Below are 15,122 nucleotides of genomic sequence, written 5' to 3' on the forward strand. Positions count from 1 at the left end.
TGTACAAAGTCTCCCCAGTGGGGATACATGCGTTTTCTGGAAGGAAAGGCCATAGATTTTACCACATTTTCCCTGCCAAAAGAGCCACCGCACCATAACAAACCCCCTTCTCAGAGGCCAGGTCCCACCTCTGCCAGTGACTCTGCAATTCACCTCTCAGGGGTTTCAGTTTAATTCTCTGCTAAATTTATTTCTTCAGTGACTATACATGGGCACACTTTGGGTCAAATGATAATATCTTCCCTCTGTTTTGCAAGAATTCTGTATCAAATGAGGGTTGTCAAAACCTCAGAGGTAGAATTTGGAAGAGTGGGGGTCTAGTCCCAGCTCTGCCACCTCCTGGCTACATGCCCTCAGACAAGCCATCTAAACTCGAGAACTCAGTTTCCTCATCTGTAAAATGGGGGTGAGATTAAATAATAAAACCCGACCAACAGGCAGCTGTGAAGCCAAACCACAACCATGTACTGAAAAAGTGTTTTGAAAAGTACAGCAATGTGAGGGTCACTGCTCTCCAGCACCTTCAACTCAGAAGCACTGAGCTAGTAGGCGGGACTGTCCACTCCACAAAAGGCCAGGACCAGACAGACGTTGGCATCTAAGAGAACCCAAGGGACCCAAGGGCTTCACCAGAGAACCTCTGCTCTGGCCGGAGGGGAACAGCAAGGAAACCACAGGCAGGGTCCCTGCGAGCCTCCTCCTATGGCCTCCGGGCTCTTCTGACTTCAGGTAAACCAATTTCTCAGAAAAGTACATTCTGGGTACCAAACCCTGCATCGCTCTTCATTACGTGTGGTCCACATCAGGGTGCTCCAGCTTATACACAATGAGCCAAGCAAACTGAAGTTTCCAGGTGTGTGGAGGAAAATAGACTGTGACTCAAATAAAAACTCACCAATTCAAAGAAAATTTAAACCCCCTCTCCGCTGAGTCACCTGGTTCATTCCCGGCCCTGTAGCCTGGCTTGGACTGACCCACCACCAGAAAGGGGAGACCACTTGCCAGGAACACAAATTCATTTCTCTAGGAGAGCTGAGACCAGGATCTTCCCGGATGAGGACCTTCCCAGCCCCACAGGAGTCCCTCCTCACCCATGCCCCACACACACTCACTACTCACTACCCACTGAGGCCCAGGCGGGTATACCTGAGCTGCACGGACAAACCATGAGAATCTTTGAATCTCCTTGATTGAAAACAGAAGGCCAGTTACCACATGCTCTTATTTACACTCCACTTTATCTTCGAAAAAGGAATTAAGGTAACTAGTCAACCCACATTAAAATCACCTGGCTCAAGATGACCCAGCAAAAACGAGTCACTAAAAGAACATCTTCCAATATTCTACTGGCTATCCAAATTACCAAAATGCCCAAAAATGAGTATTTTTTCTTACCCATAGTTCCTTAACACCTTCATTCATTTAGCATGCGTGCCTACTATGTGCAAGGTATTGTGGGAGCTACAGAAATGAATAGCTCTTAGACGAATGGTCTCTGGCATGGAAAAAATGAATAAGCTGTGGTTAGAAAGACAAACCTGAACGAGAAGTTAGCAGGAATAGGTGCAAACGGGTGACATTTGCCATGGACCTGTGCGGCCAAGTCTTGGCAGTGTTAGGAACACAGATTCTGGAGTCAGTTATGACCTGAGTTTGGATCCTAATTCTTACAGCTATGATAACCTCTCTGTGCCTCAGTTTCTTCATCTGCCAGGGCCGCTGGCAGCTTGAAATGAGAGCCTGAACCTAGAGTGCCCAGCACAGGGGCCCAGCACATGGAAAGCCACCAACAAAGGCTTTGTACAGGTGGTTTGTATAGACGCTGAGATGAAGGAGTGATCAGAGTGTACAGCAAACTATCACCAAAGTCCTCCACAAAGCAGCTGAAAAGTGGACAGGATGTGACGGATAAGAGAGGCATTCACCCCAGACAAAAGGAAGGGAATCCAAAAAGAGGCTTCAGCAATAACTCTAGCAAGAAAGATGAGGGTGAACAAGATAGTAGCCATGAGAATGGAGAGAACACATGAAAATTTGAGGAGGACAAAGAGAAAAGAGGGTTCCTTTTCTTCATTTTCTTAAATATTTTTTCATTTTCCCATTGCTTCTCCTTCACCCCTGCAACTCAATACCCACCCCCCTTAACTCCTTCACAATAGAGACGTTCCCTCCCCATCCCCATTCATCACTCCATCCCTCCTTTCACATGACCTGACTCTCAGGCCACATGACACCAAGTGGATCCCAAACCAGGAGAAAGGGTTTTGATCCCAAGATCTGTGAATCCTGGGCCTCAGTCACTGTGACTTCAGCTCTTGGTAGCTTCTTCTAAATGTCTACACCAACCTCAGCAATCTCTACACAATTCTGCTGCCCTTCCTCAGCAAATTACTGGAAGAAAACCCATGCAAACTTTCACTACCACCATACTGTTCCAAGATGGCGGACCAAACCACAAATTGCCAAAGAGAGTCTCACGTTATGTACTAGAGAGCCAAACTTAGTTACAAATTATTAACTTCTCTGAAAGTTAGCACAGACATCCTATATCAAGAGAGTGACTGGAAATAGGCACGTCCCCCGCCCCACTCTAAAATGAAACCATTTGCATAGCTGTCAAATACAGGCCACACAGGAATTGGCCGTCCACAGGTTAAAACACACACACACGATTTTTACTAGGCAGAAAAGTCAAATTCACCAACTATTTTTATACGGCTAATGTAACTCTTAGCCTCTACCCCAGGAAACCCTGTGATCATCACCACCGATTTTCCCAGAAGAACCACATCACAAGTGAACCAGCCCTCTCACCTTTTACTACTAAAAGTTCACCAGGTCATAAGTACCATTCAGCAGCTTCTCTTTTTCAACCCTGGAGAGGGCACAAGAACTGGTCAATTTCCTCAGCATTCCACTCCAAGGGTATTAACCTTACAGTCATAGCAAAATTTCATTGCACTGAATATTCTCAAAACCAGGGAGCCCCCAGGGGAGTCTCTAAGTCCTCATATTACAAGGAAAAATTTTCACCAGAAAGATACTTGTGGCATGGGATCTGACCACTTGTGAAACTCAACCAAATGGGTTCTGGTCTTCCAGGCCAGTTTCAAACTGCATGCAGGGGATGCAGATGGCCTGGCCAAGTGGGTGGGCTCTGATGACATTCAAAAAACCAACTTCCATGCCCTAGAGCTTTGGGACCATTTCTTCCCACCTCATGCAGAAGTGCAAAATCCAATAAATCACCTCTTAAGTGCACATGTGTATGCACACATACAGGCACACACACACACACTTAACCTTCTACAAGACCAACAGGAAGCAAAGGAGGCTGGGAAGATCTTCAGACACTTCCCCTTCCATCCCCCCCCAGAAGATCCTAACCTGTTTCATCTGATCATACGTCTGACTCCACCCCAACTGGAGTCCAATTTTTTTTTTTAAGGGGACCTTGGTGGGATATGGACATGTGGCAGACATCTCTCTTATAAGCATTTCATTAATCTTAAGAAACTCACCCAGGGAGAATAAATGATAGAGTAGAAAGCACTACAATGTGATGAAACTATCTTCACAAGAACATTTTCAACACAGGTTTATGGACCAGCCAAGGACCTCAAAGTACACACTGTCTTAATGGACACAACACAAGCCCCCCCCCCCCATAAACACACACATGCACCCCCCTCCAAAAACATAATTTGGAAGATCGCTCCCTGGAAAGTAACCTAAGAATCTATTTCACCAAATTCTCACTCAAACACGCCTTCTACTCCAAAACAGAAGTTTCATATTTACTTTTTATTTTTCTTGGTTGTGGTCAACTTCTTCATAAACCAGCACCAAAGAGGCTCAGCCCCACCATCCTCCCAGGTGACCGCCCAATCAGAACATAAACCCCACATGGTTGAGCCCTGCAAAATGCCATTTAATTCTCCAGATAGGTATCTCCACTCTTTTGCATAATTATAACATTATGAAATACCATTCACCAAGTTAGACCGCTGCTGGAGGAGAGTACGGGGCGAGGGCAGCAGGGAGGTGGGCAGGACAAAAAGAAAGGCAAGGAGAAAACAAAGACCACTGCCAGTCGGCTGTGTATTTGCTTTTGGTACTAAAGAAGTTCGAGTTATCCAACCCTGCAATTATCGCCAGGATTAAAAATTTGTTACTCACGTAATCATGAAAGGCTTTTGCTTCACTTGAATGTTCACAAGTGTCTCGCCTTTCAGGAGCTGCACAGTAAAGGTCCCAAAATACGCTGCAAGTTGAAAAATAAAATAAGATCAGGTTACTAATTATTACTTGTGTGCCCAACAGCAAGTGTACAATGCACGATGCTAACAGCACCACGTCTCCCCAAGGCTCAATCCCACCTTCCCAGCCTTCATTGGGCATACTCAGCGTAACAACAAAATGGACCCAACCTCTTCTGACAGCCTGACATTTGCACTAAGAGTAATAGCTCTCATCCATCAGACACCTACTATGTGCTGGATGCCTCAGGCCCATGACAATGCCTGTAACTACCACAGCGCTGTAAGGTAGGTGATTTTATCCCTGTGTTATACATGGGGCAACTGAAGCTCAAGCAGGTTAGTGTAACCCACCCACTGATGCCCAGATGGGACAGACGGGAATCTGGATGAGAATCCATGCCTGTCTCATCTGTGCTCCTGTTACCACCTCCCACCTCCACCCAAAATGGCTGCATTTCATAAAAAGGTTAAATTGTCAAAGTCAGGACTATGACTCATATGCACAGCAAACTGGGTGACTCTGGCAATAAAGGGAATCTACAGGTTCTTAATCCCAGAGCCCACACCCCCATCTCCTGCCAGCTCACCCGACTCTCAACCAGGCCCTCGCCCAAGGTAATATAGAAACCATTCCTCCCCTGCCCACCAAAGAACATATATCAATTAGCCAAAGGTTATGTTATGGATAACCAAGTATCTCGTTCTTTCACGTTGAAACAGAGCCCTCCTCAGACAACCACCTGCCCAGCAAAAGGAGGAGGGCGGATTTCCCTGCCTAACCCCCCTCCATGATTCTTGTATGGTCACCCCAACACTTTGCATTATGTGAAAACAGACATACAAATCCTCTGTCAACCAGTAAAACCCTATACAAACACAGGGTAGTCACTGGTATCAACAAGGGGCCTTAGAAACCCTCTCCAGGTCGGGAGCCCAAGGCCCAGGGATAGGAACCCGCTTGAAGGGTAAAATGTGCACCAGAGCGGAAGTCTATGACTACCAGACCAGTGCTCCTGTCACCATCACAAACAGCCAGCACAGAAGAAACCATCTCAACTGCCAGCTCTGCCAGTCACCAGACAAGCACCTCACTCCAGGTGCGTGAAGAACGCAGCCTGGCCCTCTTCAGATCAGCTCCACCACTTCCTGCCACCCCAAAAGCCACGGTCGGTGTCAAATCACAGAGCCACCACTGCCTGAGCCCAGCATGACACGCTCTTAGTTCCCGGAGCTGAGATAAGGCTGGAGAAGTTGCGGGGGATTAAGGCTAGAACAGGATAATCGGGGACTTCTGCTGACTGCAGAGGGAGGCTCAAGAACATTTCTTTCTGTGCTCTGAGGCTGCACACATCTGACTAACTTCCTCCACACACTAAAAATTTCTAACACTACAAACTCCCCAGTCCCTTCTGAGTAACTTTTACTCAAGAGCCTAAATTTCTGCAAAATCCACGATGGACAGACCTGCCAGCTCCAACCCCACACTCCTCTCCAAAAACCGCCCCAGAAAACCTACCACCCACTCCTACAGACAGAATCCTTACACCACACCGAATGCCTCCAACTCCGCAGTTCCGAGGTTGGCAAAAGCAATTAAAACCTCATTTTCTCCGTGCAAGTTAGAACAGACACTTCAGCCCCATGCATTTCAAAGACACTTAAAACAGTTACCCCAGCGAGCTGGCGGTCAGGTAAACGCACTAAGATCCCAAGACAGGGCACTCCGCTTTCCTGAACTTCACCAAAATATCAAAAGCCACTCTGCTCTCTTTTCCTTTTGAAAAGGATGTCAAAGACTCCACCAATCGGTCTCACAAAACACCCAAGTCTTACACTCACAGCAACTCCTTCCCGCTGACCCTAAGCCTCCCTTCTGCGGGCTGCAAACCGGGAGCAGACTGGCGGTGGTCCCACCCGGACAGGGCCCAGGGGCCTGGGAGAGGGTCACGGACAAGAGAAGAGCCCCCATCTACCAACTACAGGCACTCTGCCAGATTCTCAGTAAAACGAAACTTGGTGGTTTTAGGGATACTTAGAGTGGTGGTGGTGGTGGTGGGGCGGGGGGGAATAGAAGGTCCAGTCAGTCTAAATCAGTATCTTTAAAGGAAGTGGCAGCCCCTTCTTGCTCTTTCTCAGGGTGCCTGGAAAAGGTCCCCATGGATTTCTCTCTCAAGGTTTTGAGCTCACAGAAGAAAAAGGAAGGGGCAGGCCAGTTGTAAAACAGACCTGGTACCCCTCCATCCGCCCCACCCCCACTCCCTCTAATTAAAGCAACGTGCAGAATTGACAAAAACCCATGCAGGTTTTTTTTTCAAGCCCATGCCTAGTGCCTCAGAGTGAGATGTAAAAGTAAAGAGTTTCTATCCAAACACCAGGCACGATTACTAGGGTTCTCAACAGTGGGCAAAGAGGAGGCAGAAACTTAGGCACCGACCTCGTATGCCCTTTTCCTCCTTCGCCAGTCCTGAGGGCCCCGTGGCACCCTGTTCTATGCAACGCTGGAGACTAAAGCGTGGAGGGACCCGCTCCAGACCTCCCATCTTTGTTCACTTGGAGCCGGGGGCTCAGAACAAAACAAACACACACACAAAACTATCACACAAACTTACCACCACCACGAGTGCAAAAACCCAGGCGGTTCTCCCAACGTGATGTTTTTTTCCCATCGAATCTAGAAAGGAGAGAGCAGAGACAGCTTAGAGGAGCAGAGAGAAGGGGTGGGCTAGGGGCTTCCCAGAGCCAAAAGGCTGTGAAGACCAACTAACAATAAATGCCAAAAGGTGATAAAAATTCAAAATGGTGGCCACAGTGGCTGCTCCAGAAAACAAAGGCTTTAAGAATAGTGAGGAGGAGGAGTGTCAAGAAATTGGATGATGGGGGGAGTTCCACTCACCTCCGACAAGAAGGTCTGTGCAGATTTCTGTGCTCCTACGTGCAGTAAATATTCGTAGACGTATAAAGCTAACCTGGAAAGTGGGTAGCGGGCAGAGAGAGAGAGAGGGAAGGCGTCAGACCACACCGGGTGCAAGCTCCTGGACCTTGCCAGTCGGCCTCCAAGACTGTCCTCCAGCCCTGTCCGTGCTGTCCCATTGTGGCCCCGACCAGAGGTGAGCAGCTAGCTCGGTCCTGCCTAGGGCCACGGGTGCCAGCAGTTAGGAGGTGGGTATCAGGAAACGCGTTTACTTCAAGCCGCGGGGGCTGGAGAACAGCCCCCGAACTTGAACTTCCAAGTACTGTCGGGACCAAACCCACCTAGGTCTCTCAAACTCGCAAGTCACCCGACCCCCGAGCCTCGCTCCTTTTCCCGATCCACTCCTTGCCACCAACCCACCCTCTCCCCACGTTTGAGGGTCCGGGGAGACTCAGTCCTGGACTCTGGGGTGCTCCGCGAGCTCTGGAGAGGGCAGCAAAGCGCCGCCCTCACCACCTCCCCCCAAAACAACTGTCCCCCAAGCCTAGGGCCAAGCCGGCGCCGCCGTCCCTGCCCAGCCCGGCGCCCCGGAGGGCGCGGGGCCGGCGGTGAGGCCAAGGGCAGGGAAGGGAGAGCGCTCCCGGCCGAACAAAGCCCCCGGCACGCACTCCTCACGCCGCGGGCGGACAAAAGGAGCCTTCGGGGCTGCAGAAGCCACGCGCCCCCTGCCCGCGCCCGGTGGGCAAAGTGCCGTCACCGCGGCGAGCGCCCCGGCTGGAGCGAGCGCCCAGGCTCGCTCGCGGGACCTCGTCCACCCCTCACCGCGGGCCCCCGCGCCCGGCACGCCCCAAGGCCACCAAGTGCCCCCTCCCCCGGCGGCGCCCCCAGACGCCCCAACCTCCGCCGGCTCCCAACAATGGGCTCTCCCACGCCGCCTGCCGCGGCCTCGGGAAGGGGCCAAGCAGGCGGCGCCGGGGCCCGGGGCTCAGCAGCCCCCGCCCGCCCACCTGCCTCCCACCACCCGCCCGCAGCCCGGCAGCGGCACGGCCGCCACTTGGAAAATAGGGCTTACTTTTCCCGAGCCTGCCCGTCCGAGGGCACCGCCGAGCCTTTGCCTTTGGCAAACATGGTTTGCAGAGAAGAGGGCGCCGAGCCTCGCCGCCGCCGCCGCCGCCGCTACCGCTCCGGCTGCTCCCGAGCTGCCCCCTCGCTCCCGGCCCCCTCCCCGGCGTTCGCTCGCTCACTCGCTCGCGCTCTCCTCGCCGCGCTCCCCTCCCTCCCCCCCAGGCGCTGGCTCCGCGCTCTTTCCAGCTGTCAAAGCGTCAGCCCCGGCCGCGGCCCCATCGCCCTGGAACTCCTCCCGCGCCGGCTCGGCCTGGGGTGCCGGTGCCGCCGCCGCCGCCGCTCTCCCGCCGGCCCGGCTGCCCACTGGCTCGCTCGCGCGCCCGCCCGGCTCCGCCTGCGCCTCCCTCAGCGCCTCCGGCACCGCCGCCGCCGCCGCCGCCGCTGGTCTACTTGGAGCTCAACCGAACGTGGCTACCCGGGCGAGGGAGCAAGGCGGGCGTCAACGTCCCGCGATTGATAGGCGCCTCGGCCAATCGGCGCGCGGGGGCGGGGCCGGGGCGGCCCGGGAGGGACGCCCTGTCAGCGCCCGACCGCGGCAGTCCCCGCTGCGGCCGCCACTGAGGAGCCGCTATCCCTGCTCTTGCGGGCCAACTGTGGTGGTGGGGGGGGGGTGTCCGGGGGCGCGATCCTCTGTTTTCTCTAGACGTGGGGAGGGGACACGAATCGGGACAGGGGAGCTCTAGTCCCCCGGCCCCTGCGAGAAGGGGTTCCGACGGGCGCTCTCCACGGCGTGGACCGCTGGGGAGCGGGGGGGGTGCTGCGGCGTAGTCGGAGGGGAGGGGGCGCGGACCCCTGAGCGGAGCACCGCTGGCTCCCCCCCGCCACGTCCTTTTCCCTTATCTGCCCCTCACCTCCCCCAGCCTCAGCCCTGCGCCAGCCCAGCTCTTATCTCCCCCTCCCCCTCGCCTGCCCTCCCCTTGGGCTCCGACCTCGGCCCCCTCCCCAGACTCCCACTCGTCCCCCCCCTTGGCCGCCCCGCCCCCGGTCCTCCCTCTCGCCCAGTCTGGCTTCGGAGCGCCGGGCCCGGGGCTCCACGCTGAGAACTGGGCGGCTCGAGCCGGCGCCGAAGCGCGAGGCTGCTCCTTTACTAGATCATTAAAATACTTTGGAAAACCCCAAAGTGGAGTCGCGCGAAAATGGCCCTTGGACTGCTTTGGGGAGCCTGGGGGAAGGGACTGAGGACTTTGGCTAAGAGAACGGAGAGTGATTGCTCCCAAATTTCCAAGGTCTGCCCGCCCTAGCAAGTTAGCCCCTCGGCTTCTCCACGAGAGATGGTGCCATTCCGGGGTAGGGGGGCGTCACCTGGGCGCCCCGCTACGCGGAATGCGCGCCAGAGAAATCTGCGAACTTCAAATTAATGGAGCTAAATTGGGGAGCGGGGGACTAGAGTCAGGAGTGGGGGGAGGGGAAGCTTCCATTGTCAGTGACCCAGGTGTACAATGGGAAATTGGGGGGGGGGGGGGCTGGCAGAGTGACCCAGCTATTTGCTGCTGACTCCTTTCTGCCCACGGCGAGAACCCGAGGACACGCTGAGTGTCCCTCATTAGAGACTCTTTAAGACGAGAAACCAGCCAAAGGAGAAGACTCCCCCATTTTCAGACTGTTTTTAGAGCGCGGTTCTCTTTAAATGTGATAAAACACTGTCGGCACTGTCTCTTTAAAAGAGTCAAGCAGAAAAAGCTGTGTAAGCGCTGATTGGCTGCCTGTTTGGATACATCTTTAGGGGAGCCTTGAAACTGTTAGCCTAGGTTGATTTTTTTTTTTTTTTAACAGCGCTGTTCCAATAAACAAGTAACGCCCCTCCCCCTAACATGCCTCGCACCAAACAATTAAAGGATAGGTCAGTGTCCTGGGGAAACACGTTTCAAGTAGGAAAACTCAGAACTAGATTCAACAAAATCAAGTATAATTCACTACCATTAAAGTTTGCTTATTTTGATTTGTCGAAGAGAGAAAAAGGGGCTTTAAAAAGAAATGCCCCGCAGCAAACAGATCTGCAATGGTTCAGGAAGGAGACTCTGCGTGCATTTTTGGAATAATGTTCTGCTCAGTGTAGCAGCCTCCCTAAATTAGAATACAGCCAGGCCCTACCGACGCTTCTGGACGCACTGTGTTCTCTGTTGGGACCTAGCGCTGGAAGGGGAAGGTTGCAGAAAAAGGAAAACAGTGAACCCTAGTCTCTGGTTGTCTGTGCTAGCTCCCAGTTTAAAGGTTGTTTTGTGAATGAGAGAAGCATGGAGGTTGGGAGGGAGTTGAAATACAATGATAGGGGAGAGAAGGAAATAATTACAGTTATTTTTTTCCCCCAGGCGGTTTAATTTAATAGGGCTAACTTAAGGTACCTTAGAGTCCACACTAATTAAATCGGCCTGCTCATACCCTTCCCCTGGACTTCTATTTTTGATGGGCTAGGAATGGCCAGGAATGGCTTGTCAACAGACTGACTCACAAGAAGCCTGACTCATCTTGGGTCTGCAAGGTCCACAAATTATGAGTGTCATGAGTGTGGGTTAGGTCCCAGCTAAAGGAAAACACTGCCCTTCTCTGGCCCTACTGCATCACAGTCTCTACCAACTTGGCCATGCTGTGTCAGAGTTAGGGCTGCAGCACAGGTATATCTGTTTGTGCATCATTTTCCTCATCTGTCAAATGGGAAGGGGGATCTTTAATATCTCTTGAGAGTCTGATGTTCTATGTTGCTAAGATTTCCTTTCTATAGTTTTCTTTCCCCACACCCCACCCTGAAAAAAGGACGAGCACCTCCTTTCAGATCAGGTGTGGCATGCATTTGGGGAACCTGTGCCAGGCTCTCTGTCCTTGTGGTCTTCCCTTTGCTGGGGCTTGACACAGAATGTTGGTAGGTTCATGGTGGACCAAAAAGAGATAGTGGGAGGGCCCAGGCAGAGCGAGAAGGGAGGGTGCCATAACCTCCCAGCCTGCTGGAGAGAGGGGAGCTGATGGGTTCCCAGGAAGTAGGACCACTGAGCAGCCCCAACTAGGTGTGCAGTTGCTAGCACAATGATCCAAAATGCAGTCAGATCAGAAGCAAACACCCTACCCCAGAATGGCACTTTCTCTGGAGAAGCTGAGGGACTAACTTGATAGGTGGGCAGACCTGGGAAATTAGGGCGCAGTCGCTCTCTCTTCGCTTACCCCAAGTCCCCCATCCATTCCTCCAGGCTATCTTTCCCCACTGGATCCCCCAATCCCCACCTTCCCCACCCTCCCCCACACATCTTCTGGCCCGGAGTGCCTCCCACCCCAGCCCCCTTCTTTGCTCATTCTTTAAGGCTTGCATCCCCTCCAATGCCTCCTCCATAAAAACCTCCCGGCTTTTCACTCCTGGAGTAAAACCCATCCCTCTAACCCTCTGCTTGGTCTCATTTTGCTTGAACCTCCAGAATAGCTCTCCATTCATTCTGCCCATTGTTGTGGCCATTTGTTTACTGTCTGTCTCCCCAGCCAGAGGTGGTTGGGGGGCTGGGAGGGCAGGAACTAACTCTGAGTCATCTGTGTGTCTCCAGCACCCAGCACAGGTTCAGTACCTGTGTGCAGTTAGCACTCAATGTACGTACCAGGGGCTACGGGGAACAAGAAAGGAAAAAGTGAGCTCATCCCCAAAGTAGCTCTGGGACAGGTAAGGAAATAAGAAATGCACACCACCAACAATAAGATTAGATAAGGCCACACCCCCAGCTCAGCCCCACCGCCTAAACTATAGCAGCTTGCAACTACTGTACTTTCAGTTCCCAGAATACACCAAGCTATTTTACACATCCACTCTATACTCATTCTTTCTTCCTCTCCCTCTCTATTCCTCCCTCCCTCCCTTCTTCCCTCTTTCCTTCCCTTCCTTTCTTTTCTCTTAGGACATGTTTATTGAGCATCTACTATGTACCAAGCACTGTTCTAAGCACTGGGTAATAATCTAAGGCAGAAATCCTTATGCCATGTTGCTTACACTGGTGTGAAATCCTCTGCCCTAAAGGCTCTTCCTGTGACGGACTTCTAATATTCTAAAATCCAGCCTGGGAAAGCCTTCCCAGGAAGCCATCTCTGTGCTCCTGGTCTGGGCTAGGGATCCCCTGGTGGCCCCTCTGCCTCTCCCTGACCATGACCTATTGCTGTTGGCCTCTGTGCATGGGTGTGGTCCTGTGTGCATTTCCCCCAAGGGAATGTGAGCGCCTCTCCTCTGGGTCAGGGAATGATCATCATTCACCTGTGGACCTCCAGTGCACAGCAACAGTGGTGAAAGGAACAGAACAAGTGAGTAACTGAGTGACCAGAATGTGGAGGGACAGGCAGGTGGGGTGGAAGAGGGGAAGGAGAGGTGAATTACAAGCTTAGGCTAAGATGACCACTCCTTCACTCAGGTGCCAGAAACTGGGGGGGCAGAAATCCTGGGCTCTGGGATCAGGTTGGCGGGGGCCAGGCCTCCAGAAGGTGGCACTTAAAGGAATGAGGCTTCAGGTCCATGGGCTCAACCCAGGAGGTTGTGCTTGCCAAGAATGCCAGAGGATCCCTTTTCCTCTCCCTGGTTTGCAGCTCTGTTTCTGTGTTCCCCACAGCTGCTGGGAGCCTGGGGGCGGCCGCACTGTCCTCCACACCCACCCAGGGACGTTCGAATGGATGCTGAGCGTGCAGCCCATCCCCTTCCTCCCCGCTGGGTCCTGGCATTTTGAGGAGGCACCTCGGGTCAATACCTTGGGTTACTCTGCCCAGGGAGGCTCAGGCCCAGGCTGGTCAGCCCCAGTTTTAGCAGAAGTTTCCTCAAGGGCGTCGGGGGCTTCCATGGGAGGAGTGCAAAATCCAGGGCCTGGAGACTTGGTTTCAGCCTGGCTCAGGGCCTCGCTGGTGGACCTTGGGCAGATGATATTCTCTCTCTGAGTCTGTCTGTGAAATGAGGATGTTAAATGAGGGAACTGATGGGGAAATCACTTGCTGGGCTGTCCGTCAGTGTTGGCGGAGCCCACGGTTCTGACACCCCTGGACAATGGAGAGTCACTACCGTGAAGGTTGTGTGGAGGCTCCGAGGAGGTAGTAATAGGGGTAACATTTTGTAACTTGAAAAAGATGATTACTCCTGATGTTATTAGCATAGCAGAGCCAGCAAACAGAGAGGTTCTCAGGAAGAAGGAAGAGGATTTAAGTTTAAAATCTAATGTGTTTTTACATCTTCTGATGACGCCTTCTGATGTCCTGAGCCACCTTGTAGCAAAATGGGTTTTAGGCAATTTCTTGGATGGGTTTAGTTCTGTCTAGAAAGTACCTACTGTGTGCTGAGCCCTGAGCCAGGGACACTGGGAAGTACAAAAATATACAAAGCAAGTTCATGCCAGGGGTGGCTAGGGCGAGGACGCTGACACTCTGCCCCTTCCCCGGTTCCTGCTACACCTCCCTCACCTCCTGTCCAGAGTGCCCCAGCCCGGAGTTCATTCTCGTGAATTCAAGGAGAAGGCTCCGTGGAGGGTCTAGGTCCGGGCGGCTGAAGAGTGTGGCAGGCAACGGTCGTCAGCATAAGGGTCATTTCGTCCCCGGGAAGGGACGGCCCTCGCCCGCGGTGATGGTGGTTAGTAAGATGAACAAAGATGCGCAGATGAGAGCAACGAGTAACCAAAAGTTGATAGAAACTGGAGAAAGAATGCCTCAAAGAGTTGCTGAGAGCTAAATTAATTGAATGTGGCTGGAAGGATCAGTTGAAGGCACACTGTAAAGAGGTAATTAAAGAAAAAGGACTAGAACACGTTACTGTTGATGACTTGGTGGCTGAAATCACACCAAAAGGCAGAGCCCTGGTACCTGACAGTGTAAAGAAGGAGCTCCTACAAAGAATAAGAACATTCCTTGCTCAGCATGCCAGTCTTTAAGATTGAATTAGAGGGCTTCCCTGGTGGCGCAGTGGTTGAGAATCCGCCTGCCAATGCAGGGGACACAGGTTCGAGCCCTGGTCCAGGAAGATCCCACATGCCGCGGAGCAACTAAGCCCGTGCACCACAACTACTGAGCCTGAGCTCTAGAGCCCGCGAACCACAACTACTGAAGCCTGCGCGTCTAGAGCCCGTGCTCCTCAACGAGAGAAGCCACCACAATGAGAAGCCCGCGCACCACAACGAAGAGTAGCCCCTGCTCGCTGCAACTAGAGAAAGCCTGCGCGCAGCAGGGAAGACCTAACGCAGCCAAAAATAAATAAATAAATTAAAAAAAAAAAAAGATTGAATTAGATTGTGTTGTTTTGTGGTTTTATTTCTGAAAGTAAAACTGTCCAGTCCCGTGACAGGGTTCCTCCTTGCCTCCTCTACCCTGCCTTGGACCAGCATGCCTCTGTTTTCACTCACCTGCCATACCTTTGCTCCTGCTATTCCCTTTGCCTGGGACACTTTCCCCCAGATCAAGGCTTCCCTCATTCCTTTACTGCCTGTAGGTCCTTGATCAAACATCACTGGAACCCTCCCTAATGCACCTCTGTGGAATGGCTCCCGCCCCCCCTCCTTATCCTGTTCTATTTTTCTCCATAGCAACCATTACCACCTGACATATGTTTGTTTATTTTTTTCTTACCTATTTCCCTCATTAGAATTTAAGCACTGTGCATGGGAGTTTTATCCCCACTTTTAGAACAGATTCTCAATAAAAATGTGTTAAATGTTGAATAAAATAATTCACTTAACAAACACTTCCTGAACATCTGGCATGGGCTGGGCATCGTGGTAGGTGCTGAGAATACAGTGGTGAATAAGATGATCGTGGTCTCCTCCTGGAGCTTACAGCCCAGCGGGAAAGACAGGGTTAATTCCATAGGCACACAGGTAAACACGTTCTGACAA

General features: G+C 52.2%; 1 protein-coding gene and 1 pseudogene across 7 annotated transcripts in view; one reads left to right on the top strand and one right to left on the bottom strand.

The window, feature by feature from the left end:
- The window catches only part of SSBP3 (single stranded DNA binding protein 3), a 162,829-nt gene extending 154,404 nt beyond the window's left edge, over positions 1-8,425 (bottom strand). For 2 of the 7 annotated variants that reach the window (XM_059923235.1, XM_059923217.1), the window contains exons 1-4: positions 8,246-8,416; positions 7,156-7,228; positions 6,872-6,933; positions 4,180-4,264 (exon numbers count right to left, since the gene is read on the bottom strand). In XM_059923235.1, the coding sequence (XP_059779218.1) occupies positions 4,180-4,264; positions 6,872-6,933; positions 7,156-7,228; positions 8,246-8,301 (276 nt within the window). In that variant the 5' untranslated portion in view covers positions 8,302-8,416. Of the gene's footprint in view, positions 1-4,179; positions 4,265-6,871; positions 6,934-7,155; positions 7,229-8,245 lie in introns of all 7 variants that reach the window. The other 5 variants (XM_059923182.1, XM_059923209.1, XM_059923201.1 and 2 more) reach the window with 5 other exon arrangements.
- A 5,424-nt stretch (positions 8,426-13,849) lies between these two features.
- LOC132349866 (transcription and mRNA export factor ENY2-like) lies at positions 13,850-14,171 on the top strand (annotated as a pseudogene).
- The last annotated feature ends 951 nt before the right edge of the window (positions 14,172-15,122 follow it).

This window comes from Balaenoptera ricei, chromosome 1, assembly GCF_028023285.1.
Source record: "Balaenoptera ricei isolate mBalRic1 chromosome 1, mBalRic1.hap2, whole genome shotgun sequence".
NCBI lineage: Eukaryota > Metazoa > Chordata > Mammalia > Artiodactyla > Balaenopteridae > Balaenoptera > Balaenoptera ricei.